This window comes from Heterodontus francisci, chromosome 6 (assembly GCF_036365525.1).
Source record: "Heterodontus francisci isolate sHetFra1 chromosome 6, sHetFra1.hap1, whole genome shotgun sequence".
NCBI lineage: Eukaryota > Metazoa > Chordata > Chondrichthyes > Heterodontiformes > Heterodontidae > Heterodontus > Heterodontus francisci.
In genome coordinates, this window is record NC_090376.1 from 56,398,655 (window position 1) to 56,413,942 (window position 15,288).

The 15,288-nt window shown below is 48.4% G+C and overlaps 1 protein-coding gene across 4 annotated transcripts in view; it reads right to left on the reverse strand.

Annotated features, from left to right (window-relative positions):
• The window catches only part of atm (ATM serine/threonine kinase), a 184,012-nt gene that overhangs the window by 95,469 nt on the left and 73,255 nt on the right, over positions 1-15,288 (reverse strand). For all 4 annotated transcript variants that reach the window (XM_068033717.1, XM_068033716.1, XM_068033718.1 and 1 more), the window contains 3 exons: positions 13,790-13,916; positions 5,158-5,357; positions 2,852-3,026 (listed from right to left, as the gene is read on the reverse strand). In XM_068033717.1, the coding sequence (XP_067889818.1) occupies positions 2,852-3,026; positions 5,158-5,357; positions 13,790-13,916 (502 nt within the window). The remainder of the gene's footprint in view (positions 1-2,851; positions 3,027-5,157; positions 5,358-13,789; positions 13,917-15,288) is intronic.

Sequence of the window (15,288 nt, forward strand, 5' to 3'; positions counted from 1 at the left end):
CTAATCCTGATATATATTAATGATGTAGACCTTGCAGTACAGGCCAAAATTTCTAATTTTGTGGATGATACAAAACTTGGAAACATTGTGAACTGTGAGGAGGATAGTGTAGAACTTCAAAAGGACATAGGTTGGTAGAATGGGCAGACTAGTGACAGATGTAGTTTAATGCAGAGAAGTTGAAGTAATTCACTCTGGTAGGAAGAACACGGAGATACAATATAAAATAGGCTGCATTCGCTGACAATATGACCACTAGGTGGCACCGTACTGACAAATGCAGCCTCATCCACTGAAACGTCACTGTTTGCAACATCTGAGGGCAGCTACCAGTAATAACGATGGTGCTGCTCAATTTGTCACAAAAAGCAAACGCAGCCTTAAACCCAAACAAAGTGATTCCTGACAACGCAGCCGGCCGCTGACGTTATCAGGCTGCGCCAAGATGTGCAGATGGGCTCCTGCTGTCTGTGCGTGTGCTGCGTTTCGACTTGCCAGGACTGGTAGCGCATGCGTCGACAGGGTCATCACGTTACGTGTACATCTTCGTGCAATGTGCCTGGTCTGGTCCGCTCCCCGCCCCACCCCTCTCTCCGGCCGCTCTGCTCCCCCAGCCGCCCCCCACTCTCTCCGCTCCATCCCCTACCCCGCCTCTCTCCCTCCGCCACCTGCTCTCTCCCCCATCCCTCCAGATGCTAACCCAAGGCATTGCTGCTTCCCTCCTCTCTGCCACGTGCTCCTACATGGCCTTGCTCCTTAGAGTGGTGCGGTGCGGGAAGGAAGCAGGGGGCAGGGAGCGAGTGGCCAGAGCTGAATGGCACTGAAAACAATTAGAATTGTGCAGCACTGTCAGAGGTGCTGTACTTTAGATTTCCATTGCATGCTGCCGTAGGTTTACTTTGTCATTGTGATTATTTGAGCAGCGCCATCTTTAGTCCTGGCAGCTGCCTTAACGTCACAGGCTGCATTTGTGCATGTGCCTGTAGAGCGCCACCTAGTCGTTGTGTTGTCAGCAAATACAGCCAAACCCAAATCCCACAGTAGCTGTGATCGCCACCTCCATCCCATCCCCAACAGTACCCCGCTCCCTCCTGCCATCGTGCTTCTCTTCGCTGCTCCCTCCCGCGCCTGTCTGATCACTTATCGCTCCCCACCTTACCAATTCTCCCCCCCCTTGGCCACTCACTCCCCGCCTTGCCACCGCCTTCTTTCAGCCATTCTCTCCAGCCCTCGCCGCTTTCCCACCTTGGCAGCTCACTCCTTGCCTTGCCGCTTCGGCCGCTCGCTCCCCACTCCCCCCCCCCCACCCCTTCCCTCTTCTTGGCCACTGGCTCCTGCATTGCCCCGCCACCCCTCAGCCACTCACTCCCTGCCTTGCCGCTTCAGCAGCTTGTTCCCTGCTCCTTCTTCAGGTGCGCGGTGGGGAGCGATCAGCCGAAGGGGGAAGAGACGAGGCTGGGAGTGAGCAGCCGAGGGGGGAAGCGGCGAGGGCAAGAGGCTGAGGGAAGGCAGCAGCGAGGAGGGATGGAGTGGGAAATTGAAAGCAGCAATTGAAGCAGGGATGACAGGAGGGAGCGGGGCTATTGTTCGGGGGAATGGAGCCGGCAATCACAGCTATTGAGGGGTGAGGACGTCATTGCATTGTGATGTCAGCGTGCATGCACACATTCTTACTGGCAAGCTGGCAAATGTTCGCATGCACTGATAACGTCTGCGATCGCTCTGTGCATGCTCTGTGTTGTCAGGAGTCACGTTGTATAAAATAATGGCTGCAATTCTCAAGGGGCTGCAGGGGCAGAGGTACCTGGGTGCATATGTGCACAAAACATTGAAGGAGGCAGGGCAGGTCGAGAGAGCATACAGCATCCTAGGTTTCATTAACAGGGGCATATAGTACAAAAGCAAGGAAGCTATGTTAAACCAGTATAGAACACTGGTTTGGCTTCAACTGGAGTACTGTGTTCTGTTCTGGTCTCCAGACTTTAGGAAAGATGCGAAGACATTTGAGAGAGTGCAGAATAGATTCAAGAGAATGGTTCCGGGAATGATGAACTTCAGTTACGTGGACAGATTGGAGAAGTTGGGACTGTTTTCTTTGAAGAAAAGGTTGAGAGAAGATTTGATAGAGGTATTCAAAATCGAGATGTCCAGATAGGGAAAAACTACAGTGATGACCTCTACCAACTAAAAGGACAAGCGCAGCAAATGCATGGGAACACCACCACCTGCAAGTTCCCCTCCAAGTCACACACCATCCTGACTTGGAACTATATCGCCATTCCTTCACTGTCACTGAGTCAAAATCCTGGAACTCCCTTCCTAATAGCACTGTGGGTGTACCTACCCCACATGGACTGCAGCGGTTCAAGAAGGCAGCTCACCACCACTTTCTCAAGGGCAATTAGGGATGGGCAATAAATGCTGGCCTAGCCAGCGACGCCCACATCCCATGAACGAATAAAAAAAAGAGAAGAGGATACAGATTTAAGGCCACTGGCAAAAGAAGCAATAGTGACATGAGAAGAAACGTTTTCACACTGCAACTGGTTAGGATCTGGAATGCCTGTGAGTGTGATGGAGGCAGGTTCAATTGAGGTATTCAAGAGGGAACTGGATTGTTATCTGAAAAGGAAGAATATGCTGGGCTACAGGGAGAAGGCGAGGGAATGGCATTAGGTAAACTGCTCTTTCATACAGCCAGCGCATTCACGACAGGCTGAATGAGCTCCTTCTTCTTGTAACAATTCTGTGAACTACAGTTTCAACAAGAAAATATATTGATAAAGTTAAGCCCATGAAACCTAAAACTGCAAGTTGTAAGCAGAGACGATATTATGAATCAGTGGCTCACCTGTTGGCGAATCTCTGGTTGCTCATGCACCAATGGTGTAAGTGTGCCCACAATGACATGAAGATGGCTTTCAAGTGCATCTCCACAGTGCTCCACAGCAGTTTGGCAAGTAACATTTAAAAGACCACAACAGAGAGAAAAACTACGCGTAGATACATCATCCATGTTTGATGGCCTAAAAAGAAAATTTACAATGCATGAACTGAAAAAAACGAAGGTTCTTTAGTAAAAGTGATTGATTCACCAAAACCATATAATGTGTTTTCTATATGTTATGAGTTAGCAACAAATGATCTTTTGTATAAGAAATCTGCACTGGAGAGGCATTGAACTCCAGTGTGCTGTTGCAGTGATACCTGTAAATTCCCACTGGTTAGCTCCGGAAGTTAAATTGGGGAAACAAAGTTGCCTGAGAAGAAACCAGATTATTTCCCATATGAAGTGGATTTATTTAAAAGACACCGGTAAATAAATCCACAAATGTGTTACCCTGGAAATATAGTTTCTGCTCATCCTGTCACTCAGGAAATGGTGCCTGACTGAAGAGGTCCAAGAAAATAAAAATAAATGTTAAACTGTTAAAAAAAAATTCAAGAATAGACGTTTTGTAAATGTGCTTGGACACTGGTGCATTCAGTTGATGCATTAGGTTTTGATTTAGGTTTTGTGTCTTGAATATACTAGATTACAAAACATTAAACTCCACATGCCAATATCAGCAGGTAGACAAAAATAATTTTTCTAAACTGGATGGTTTGAACAACAGAATATTCTTTGAAAAATGCAGATAAGTGATGCAGCAATCCAAAGGATGATTGATCCAACATACTATTTTTGTCTCTACGATGCTTCACTCATTTGAACAACCTATTAGATTTATGTGATTCTACAAGGGAAGGGAATGAAGAAGCCAAAAATGACATGAAAAATTACTATTATACTGATACATCATTTGAGATCAATCAGACACTTAAATGAAAAAAACCTAGCCATTCATGGCTTGGTAAATGCACTGACCAGTCTGGAAATAAAAAATACAGACCAGGAAGATTACATATTTAATTCCTTAACTATGTTGAGTTAGTAAGTAGCTAGGAAAGAAGAAAATCAGCAACATTCAGGTAGGTAGGGGAAAAGAATTAACAAGGGCTCCAGCTCCTTAATGCTAATCAGTGATTCCTTTTGCAACATGCATCAGGTGAGGACGAAGCCAGCTAAATCGCAATTTCTCGTCAACACCACCTCCATGGATGTTTTAGCTTTTTGCAATATAAAATACAAAGTGACTCCTGACAACGCAGTCCAGCGCCGATGTCATCAGAGTGCTCGCACATGCGTAGAATGGACTCTTGCTGTCAGTATGGTGCTGTGCTTGTGCAGCCTACATCAGCACCCGGCTTGCCAGAACTAATTCGCACATGCGCGCAAAAACGTCATCATGTACTGCAACGCCTGCTCGCTCCCCGCCTCGCCACTTCTCCTCCCTTGGCCACTCGCTACCCGCTTCACCCCCCCCCACCTACCAGTGGGCCACTCGCTCCCCGCCTCGCCAATTCCACCCCTCTGCTTCACTGCTGCCTCTCGCTTTTGGCCTCCGCTCCCTCCTGTGATCGCTGCCTTTCTTCCCCGCAGGTGGAGAGAGAGAGTGACAAGATGGGGAAGGGAGGGAGACTGCGAGTGGGGAGCAGAAGCGGGAGGGAGTGGGGAACAGAGGATGAAGCGGCAAGGCCAGGAACGAGTAGCCCACAGGTGGGTGTGGGGGAAGTGGTGAAGCGGGGAGCGAGTGGCCGAAGGGGGGTGAAGTGGTGAGGTGTGGAGCAAGTGGCGAGCTGACGAGCGCAGGAGGCAACTGTGAAGAGAAGCGCGATGGCAGGAGGGAGCGGGGTACTGTTGGGGATGGGATGGAGGCAGCAATCGCAGCCGCTGTGGGCATCTGGGTTTCATTTGTTTTTGTGATAAATTGAGCAGCGCCATCTATACGACTGGCAGCTGCCAAAAACATCGCAGTGATGTTTCAGTGCATGAGGCCGCATTTGCGCATGTGCGAGTACTGCGCCACCTAGTGGTTGCATTGTCAGCAAATGCAGCCTATAAAATAACAAGTTACACAAGATAACAGAGTGTGGCTAGTTCTTATGGAAGAACACAACTGAAAGAGTTGGCATCTTTAGGAGGGGGGAAACAGAAAATCTATTAGCATTTATTTTTTTTTTTAAAAGGCATTCTTTACTTGGGTACAAGTCAAATAATGAACAATCTTAAAGGTAACAGAACCTTCAAAGGAATAAGAAAAAAAAAGAACTGACCAGCTGTTGATATGGTGGATCAGACTGTAAATGACATCACGAAGAACAAATGCCCACACTCCTCCCAGCCCGTCCTTTATCTCTTTCAGCAACAAGTTTACAAACAAACGATACATCGTCAGGATTCGATGCTTTTCATAGGCACTGCTGTTGTCTGCTGCCTTCTTAGAAATAGCTAGCAAGATCTTTTGGATTGAATCCTGTAGGTAAAAAATTGCAGAAAGCTTTAATTCTAAAATAGCTTCTTGAAAAAGATGAGAGAGATTTTAGTCATAACAGCACAGAAAGAGGCCATTCAGCCCATCGAGTCCATGCGGCACTGTAGGGCAAACCATTAAGTCCCATTACCCGCTGCTGTAACCCCATAACCCTGCAAGTTTATTTCCCTCAAGCGCCTATCCAATTTCCTTTTGAAATCATTCATTGTCTCTGCTTCCACCACGCTCAGAGGCACCGAGCTCCAGGTTATTACCATTCGCTGTGTAAAAAGATTCTTCCTCACACACCACCCCCCCCCACCCCCCCCGTATCTCTTGCCCAAAATGTTAAACCCGTATCCCCAAGTCCTTGTGCGAACAGCTAATGGAAACAGAATACATTTTCTTCGTCTACCTAATCTAAAGCTGTTATAATCTTTTACACCTCTATCAGATTCCCCCTCAATTTCCTTTACTCCAAGGAGAGCAACCCCAGCTTCTCCAACCTAACCTTGTAGCTAAAATCCCTCCATTCCTGGAACCATTCTGGTAAATTTTCTTTGCACCTCCTCAAGGACCCTCACATCCTTGCTAAAGTGTGACTATAACTGAATGTAATGAACTAGTTGTGCTCTAACCAGAACTTTATAAAAGGTTCAGCATAACTTCCCTGCTTTTGTACTCAATAGCTCTATTTATGAAGCCCGAGATAACACATGCTTTACTAACTACTTTCTCAATGTGTCCCGCCAAAGATTTATACACATGAACCCCTAGATTCCTCAGTCCCCACACACTCTTTGTGCCATTTAGTCTATATTGTCTCTCCCTAGCCCTTGTGCCAAAATGCATCACCTCATACTTCTCTGTATTAAATTCCACCTGTCACTCGTCTGCTCATTCTGCTAGCCTATCCATGTCCTGTTACAGACAATTGGTATCATCTTTGCTGTTTGAGACACCTCCAAGTTTAGTATCATTGGCAACTTTTAAAATTTTACTCTATATTCCAACATCCAAGTCATGTATTTATATCAAAAAAAGCAATGATCCTAGCACTGACCCTTGGGGAACACTACTGTCAACTGCCTTCCAGTCTGAAAAATCAATATTTACCATGACTCGCTGTTTTCTGTCCTTAAGCCATTTTTTAAAAATCCAAGCTGACACTGACCCTCCTATTCCATGAGTCTCAATTTTGTTAACCAGCCTTTTGTGGTACATCATTAAATGATTTCTTAAAATCCATATTGACATACACTGCATTGGCTTCATTAATCTCTGTTACTTCATCAAAAAATTCAATTAGTCTGACACCATCTGCTTAATCCAAATCTGTGCTGGCTCTCCTTAATTAACTCAAACCTCGCCAAGTGCTGTTGAATTTTTTCCGATGATTCTAAAACCTTACCCACCACTGATGTCAAACTGACTAGCCTCTAGTTACTAGGACTGTCCTTACACTCTTTTTTTTGAATAAGAGTCATATTTGCCACTTTCCAATCCTCTGGCACCTCCCATGTATTTACTGAAGATATGCAAGCCATTCTAGTATCTCCATTCCTATTTCCCTTAGCAACCTGAATGCAAGCCAGCCTGACCAGGTGACTTATCCACTCCAAGCATAGCCAGCATTTCCAGTACATCCTGCCTATCAAGTTTCACCCATCTCCGCTTCTACTGATATTTTGTCAGTATCCTATTCCTTAGTAAACATCAATACAAAGTACTCATAGTGTTCTAGCCTTGCCCTGCATCTCTAAGCATACATCACCTTCTTTGTCCCTAATAGACCCCACCCCGCCTCTTACTAGCCACTTACTGGGCTGAATTCAATTTGCTGGCTTCCAATCCCAGCAGCGGGCCTGGTAAAGGGTGCCATTCCCATTTGTTAAGTGGGGCGCCTGCCCACTGTGATTGTGTGGTGGGTGGCCATTTTACATCGGGTAAGTGCGGGTTCCCCCAAATCAAATGGTGAAGGGCAGGAGGTGAGTCCTTCATTATGGCTTCAGAGGACTCAGGAGCAGGTGCTGGTGCCATATTTAAGTGCCAGTCCTGCATTCACTCCTGTCCTAAACACATTGTCAGCTTGGTGCAGCCTATAACTTTTTCCTACTGGGTCCCAGATCCCCCAACACCCTGCAGGACAGCAAAAGACAATGACCGAGCAAAGACACAGGGTGACCCTCATTGTTCAGTAATTCCTCCCAGCAGATTATCCCCTGGGTTGCTAGGGAAAGGTGGGAAGTTCCCTTCCCCTGAGCTGGTAAGAAGAGGTCCTCCAGCCTGACCAAGCAAGCCTGGGTGGAAATCACAGAGCAGGTAAGCAGCCGTGGGGGTCACACAGTGCAACTGGGCGCAGTGCAGGAAGAGGGTCACTGAATTACTGCGTTCTGCCAAGGTTGAGTGCTTGATACCAGTCGCCTCCTTGAGGATTGCATGTGACTATGGGGGAGGTTGCAAGACATGGGGACGGTAGCAGCACTGTGGCATTGGCTGAGTGACTAGGGTTTAGTCTCTTCCAGACAGATTCATGGTTGTTTCTCAGCCACAGGCCATCTTCCTTCATAGCTCACTCACCTTCACTCCTATGAAAGTGAGTGTCGGCATGAGACATCAGATTCCCCAGGAGATGAGGAGCTGAAATGAGCAGGAGTTGTCATATTGATCTCTGTGCCATTCTCTACCATCTCCAGCCTTCCTCTTGCAGGACAAGAAGGCCCATAATAGCAGGGAGACGGCCCGACAGGTGGAGGAATCCTAGATGTATGCCCACTCACGTCCGCCAAGGAAGAGGCCTTGGAACTGGCGGGCATGCAGGGCAGCTGTGCAATATCTGACGGGGAAATTGGAATCCCTGTGCAAGAGAGTGAAGACTGTCTCCCTTTGACATGCGTAATGTTGGGAGACCCACACAACACTTGGTAAGCATCAGGAGATCTGCACAGCCTAATCCACGTATGTTTGTGTTCTCTCATGCAGGTGGCCATTCACAGGGGTCAGCAACTACAGGGGGAACAGCTGTTCACTTCTGAGGAGAATGACTCAGAGGATGCACCATCCCATGACTCTCTTGCACCCTTGACCCGCACAGATACTTTCACCTTGGCGGATAACCACTCGGCTTTAGAATCAGGGTCACAAGCTGGTGAGAGTACCACAGACACACGCACATGAGCAGCTGGCAAAGGCCGAGACAGCCAAGGCCTACAACAGTTGGAGGGCTGCGGGTGACCAGGCCCATGCTGAGCATCAGGATGATGTGGAGCCTCTGGCGTTGGCAGCACAGGGCATGCTGGAGTTGCAGAGAGAGAGATAAGACAAGATCTGGCAGAGGTGTCAGAGGTCGTGCACAGCCATGAGCAGACGATGGAGGAATCCATCCTTGCCATGACTGCTGCCATGTCTCAGGCTTATGAGCCCATGGCTTCCTCCATCGAGAGGTTGGTGATCTTCATGGAGAGCCAGATCCCACAGATGACTTTGGCAGTCTGCTCAGGGAACCATCTGACAGGATCCACCATCTCCTTATCCTGTAGGGCCTTGAGGACATTCTGTGCAGAACAATGCCTGATGGATTGGTGGTCAAAGGTGTTTTTCCGCACAAACTTTTCCATGAAAGATAGGTTGTACGGCACATTCCAACTGGATGGTGCATTCCGCAGCAATGTGACCAGACCCATCCTTCGCAACACCGGGGACAGATAGAACCTCAGCACGTAGTGACACATGGTGTTTGCATACTGGGGCTCTACACACAGCTTGATGCAGCCGCACACAAAGATAGTCATCAGGATGAGGGCGAAGTTGGGTGCGTTTTTTCCGCCCTTATCTAGAGGTTTGAACATCGAGTCCCTCCGGACACAGTCCATTTTGCATCACCCAGATTAAGTGGAAAATGGCTCGGGTGGCCAAGGCGCAGGAGTGGGGAATGACCAGACCTGCACCACATACAGCAAAAGCGTGAGCGCCTCGCACCTGATGACCAGGTTCTTACCCGCAATGGAGAGAGATCACTGCTCCCACATGCTCAGTTTATGGTGTACCCTGGCTACTCACTCCTTCCAAGTTTTGGCACGCGCCCTGGCCCTTCCAAACCATATCCCCAGCACCTTCAGGTAGTCTGACCTGACGGTGAAGGGGACAAAGGATCGGTCCGCCCAGTTCCCAAAGAACATGACCTCGCTCTTGACGCGGTTTACTTTGGCTTCTGAGGCCAGTTCGAACTGATCGTAGATGCTCATCAGTCTGTGAATGGACAGCGGGTCCGAGCAGAAGACGGCAATGTCGTCCATGTACAGGGAGGCTTTGACCAGAGTGCGTCCGCTGCCTGGGATTGCCACTCCTCTTATGCCCGCATCCTTCCTAATGGACTCAGCAAAAGGTTTGATACAGCAAACAAACAAAACAGGGGATAGAGGACACCCTGTCGGACTCCAGATTGGATCAGGAAACTTTGATTCCCACCCATTGATTGTGACTGCACTACTGAAGTTTGTGTAGAGCAGCTGGATCCAATTGCGGATTCCCTCCTCAAATCCCATTTTGGAGAGCATGTATGTGTGCAATATTCTGTCAAAAGCCTTCTTCTGATCCAAGCTGATGAGGCAGGTGTCCATCCTCCAGTCCTGTACATAGGCAATCCTATCTCTGAGTAGAGCGAGACTATCGGAGATCTTTCTGCCAGGTACAGTACAGGTCTGGTCGGAGTGGATCACCAACTCCAGAGCAGACTTGATCTGACTGGCGATGACTTTGGACAGGATCTTGTAGTCAACATTAAGCAGTGAGATGGGCTGCCAATTTCTGATTTCCGCTCTCTCCCCCTTCCGCTTGTTGATGAGGGCGATAATGCTTTTCCTCATGGATTCTGACATGTTGCCAGCCAGAAGCATACTCTTGTATACTTCCAGCAGGTCTGGGCCGATCAGTCCCACAGAGCCGAATACAACTCAACCGGTAAGCCGTTGCTTCCGAGAGTTTTACTTGTCTCGAAGGACCTGATGGCCTTTGTCAGCTCGTCCAGAGTTAGCGGTTTGTCCATACTCTCCCGCATGCTGTCATCTAAGACCTCCGTGGTAGATGACAGGATGGACTGGGAGACCCTGCTGTCCCGGGGCTTCATGTTGTACAGCCCAGCATAAAAGGATTTGCTAATCCTTAGTATGTCAGACTGCGAAGACGTTACCAAGCCATCCTCTTCCTTCAGGCTGCTGATCACAGAACTCTCTGTGTACCTTCTGGAAGAAAAAACACAAGCTCATCTCATGCTGCTCAACGGAGCAGACTCTGGACCAGAAGATGATCTTGGAGGCCTCCGTGGCAAAGAGCGAGGCCTGCCACCTCTTCGCCTCTTGGAGATCCTCCTTGACCGCGACCCCCATCGACTGCAGCTAGAGCAGATTTGGCATTCTTACTGGAGTCAGGACATTTCCCTCTGCCACTCTCTCGCCCTCTGAACACCTTTGAAGATAAAGAACCTCTTGATGTTCTCCTTGATCACCTCCCACCAGTGCACTGGAGACTCAAACAGGGGTTTCACAGTTCTCCAACCTTTGTAATCCCTTTTCAGTTCCTCAACATTTTCTGGGGTTAACAGTGTAACACTAAGCTTCCATGCTCCCCTGCCAACCCGCTGGTCGTCCTGTAAGTGATAGTCGGCCAGTAAGAGGCAGTGGTCAGAGAAGAAGACCGGCTTGACGTTGGTGGATCTGACCGTGAAAGCACAGGACACAAACAGTAAGTCAAATCCTGGAACAGGCAGACTCATCCGGTCTTGACCAGGTGTATCTACGCTGCGCTCCGTCTGTAGGGTTGCTGAAGACGTCATGCAGCTTGGTATCTTTTACTGTTTCCACTAGGAATCTGGATGTAGCGTCCACTTTGCTGTCGTCCCTGCCGGATCGTCCAGTTGTGTTAATGATGCAGTTGAAGTCACCGCCTAGAATGACCAGTCTGGATGTTGCCAGCAGCAGTGGGAGCTGCTGGAAAACGGTCAGCCGCTCGCTGCATTGAGCTGGGGCTTATACACATCGATCAACTGGAGCGGAGCGTTGTTGTACATTACATCTGATACGAGGTGGCCACCGCCCACCACCTCCTTAACCTCGCAGATGAAGAAGTTGCCTCCCCGCAGCAGAATACCCAGGCCGCAGGAACGGGAATCATTTCCCCCTGACCAGATTGATGGCATGTGCGACCACCGTCGCGACCATTGCCTGCAGGTGCTGAGGTGTGGTATTCCACACTCCTGCATAAACAGGTCGGCTTGACCTTGGAGAGGTAGTCCAAGGTCGAAACACATCGCGTAGTGGATTTAACACTACGGATGTTAATCGAAGCAATCTTTGTACCCATTTTAAAGTTGGGTGCTGCTTCCCACACCAGGTGTCCTTGCTAGTCCAAGTCCTTGGGAATGTTCCTGCACACCCATAGTGTACACAAGCTGTACCACATTCGTTGGGCTCAGAAATCCCTCCTGTTTACTCACGGGGGGGTTTGTTCCACTGGGACATCGGGGGGTGGGGGTCTTGTAGGCAGCAAGGCTTGGGCCGTCCTCTGCTGTTGGTGTCTTTCCCCTGTGTTCCTCCTTGAAGACATCACTGCTCCCGACATCCCGGAGCTGGAGTGCGCCAAACGCTTCGTTGCTCTCGGTGTCCCGGAGCTGGACATCTCGCTGGGTTCGGCACTTTGGGTTTGGGGTGCGCTGGGCCCATCACAGCTTCCAGTGCCCTGGAGCTGGGGGACTTTATCTTCCAGCTCCTTTGAGTTCTGCAGGTGCTGTCATTCCGGCCCTTCCTTGTCCAATGAGGAGGAGCTGCCATTGTCTGTCTCAGACACTAGTCTGGGTGGTAGCCTGTTCCTTTTTTGGAGGTTTCTTCTTTGTGGTTTTCCTTTGTACCACTTGCTTCTGACCAGTTTGCCCATCTGCTGCCGTCTCCTCCATTGATTCTGTCTGTAGAGGAGGGGTGTCCAGGCAAGGGGTAGGTGTTGGGTCGCTGGTTGCAGCTGCCTCCCCTTTTTTCTCAGGTAGACTTTCCTCGCTGCGGAGAGGATTGCTTGTCTCCTTCCCAGGACCAGACGTGTTCACTGTTCCTTCTCTTGGCCTTTCCTTGGACCTTGCCGCCTGAGTATAACTAGCTAACAGTGTTTGGGGCAGGTTTTGTAAATGCGGCCTGCCCCATTGCACAGGTTGCAGCACTTACTCTGCTTACAGTCCTTGGTCTGATGGCCTTTCCTTCTTGCAGTTCTTGCAGACGACTGTGCTGCAGTTAGCTGCTACGTGACCAGATTTGCCACAGGTGCGACAAACTCTGGGCTGCCCCGCACAGACCAAGAAAGCCTTGACTTCCCCCGATAGCAAAGCTGGAGGATGGATGATGGCTCCGTTGGCATTGACCTTCAAGGTCACCTTGACCTGCCGCTTGCTGGTCCAAATCCCAACTGGGTCCTTGCCGTCAGTGCTGCTGCCGGCCACCTCGACGCACCTGGTGAGGAAGGTGACTACATCCACGACAGAAACATAGGGGTTATAGAGGTGGATTGTCACCACCTGGTCGCGTGCGACGGCAGCGTGAAGCGCGGCTCCACTGTGAGGAGCTGCAGCAGCACCTGGTTTCCGATCTCCTTGAACACCATCAGAAACCTGATGCATCCCGCCACATTCTTGAACGTCACATCGAAATATCCACTGGTGGGGAAGCCCTGCAGCCAGAAGATGTCTGCAGCTTGGAACCCACAGCAATCAATAAAGATTTTCTTAATGAAGAAGGTACGGTCCAGTACACCACCAAGCCATTCAGCTCAACATCAGAGAACCTTGATGCACACACTCTCTGCCCTGTTGTGCCATAATCAAGTACTCTTCATGCTCATTCTCTCTTATTCAACCAGTTCCAGCCCTTGTTCCAGCCAGAATGCACTTCCCCTCGAGAAGGTACAGTCTGGCTTTATGTAGAGCAGGCTCGCTTTAATTTGTGCTTGTGTCACACAAACTTGGGCCCCCACTCCTGAAGCCATTCAGCAGCTCATTTAGCACCGGCTGCACGCAACTAACATGCAAATCAGCAGGCAGCACAAAATTTGGGCGCTGCCTAGATCAGAAGCAACAGGCGTGGGTTAATTACATATTGCAATATCTGAACCGGTTTTCACGGCCATGGAGCTTGCCTTCTTAGTTAAAGGACTGTTCTAATTTAGAGCAAGATGGAAAGGTTAGGAAGAATCTTCTTAGAATATCTTAGCTTACCAGCTAAAGAGAGGATCATCACCCATATCCCGCTTCCCCCCAAAATAATAAAATAAGTAATCATTTTCTTACGTTTAGGATCAGGGCATAGATAACATCTTCAAAGATTTCCCATCGCCCCCAGCGCAGCCTTTATTTCCTTAATTAGCAAAAACAAGTGCAAAATATAGATGAACAAGAAACTTACAGGGTTTTTTGAAAGAAATGCAACAAGTGACTTAAAGTTCTCTTTGTGGCAGCTACTAACGTATTCCAATGTAGCTTTGATCACAGAGGACGGGAAATAAGGTGGGTTAGGAGCAGGATCCATCGCCCTGGATAGAGAAGGAAAAATAACATTTCTGAGCACAGGTAGCCTGCTGCAGGAAAATACAGCAATGATTTAATCAGACAAGAACCTTGAAAAAAATCTACTATGGGACACACAGAATGGATCCTAGTAATGCATCGACCAGGCTCCTCATTTCCTCATCTGGTTACAGCCCGATGTGCAAGCTATGTCCATGTTTAGCTTGGACACCATCCTCAATATTTTGAAATGACAAGAGTTAAAATGGACACTGTTCATTTCAGGCTCTTTACATCTCTCATTGGCCAACAAATATTCAAGGCGGTAGTGCATAAAATCAACAGATTGGATTGTTTGACCTCTCCCACAAACCTAAAACTAAAAAATAAACTAAGAAAGCTTTGTGCACAGATGAGGAAATAAAAAAATTATATCTGAATTCAAATACAGAAATACAACTCAATAAACCTAGTGGTTTGTTTAGCAAATACAATGACTGACACTGAAGGATTAAATAAAATCCAGTCAGATTCCTTGGGCAGAACCTTCAGAGCTGAGAAAATTTTTGACTGTCAGTGCCATTTTCAGATCCCGATCCCATTTGCAGCAGCAGTGTGCCTTCCAGTTCAATTTTCTGGAAAGTGGCCAATTAAGAAACCGCTTCCGGGATCGCTATCCATTTAGGGACAGCAGGTACGTTGAGGCGGTAGGAGGTCAATTCAGCGTGCCCAGTTGCAAGACTGGCCGTCAGCCTTCACTGTGTCTGTAGTGAGAGTGCTGCTGAGGAGAATGCAGCAGGAAAGGGAGGGACACAAAGGTGGTGCAATAAGGATGATGGGAGCGGCTACCATTGCATCACTCCCAGCACTATCAAAGACAACGGTCTCCAGGCGCTACTCACATAATGGCAAACCTCTGCCAGCAGAAGACCTCAGCGTGGTCATTTTTTTGCCCTTAAAAGGTCAGAAAACATTGAAGTCTTCACGCTGCTCTGACCTCCTGCTGTGCAGCCTCCTACTCTATGAGTTGCAGAGGTGCTGATACAGTGTGGGCCAACACTGGTAAAATTGCAATGTCGGTGGAAGATTGCAGTTAATTGCCTGATTATTGTCCTCAAACAGCTTCCTGCCACTGCTGAGTGGATTGCTGTCAGTGCACTCAGCCCACCCCTGAGATAACAGGCTGGAGGCAGGAACACGTCAGCACACCGACCAGAATTTTTTCTAATTCTGCTTGCTCCCCTGCTTCCAAACACGCCTCCAAGAGCCTGTAAAATCCCTCCCTCCCTTAATTTGGCACAAAATATAGAATAACCATGTTGAAAAAAAAATCAAAAGGATGCAGGCACTCATGACATACTATAGTTTCATAAGAAACACGAGCAACTTAACTATGTT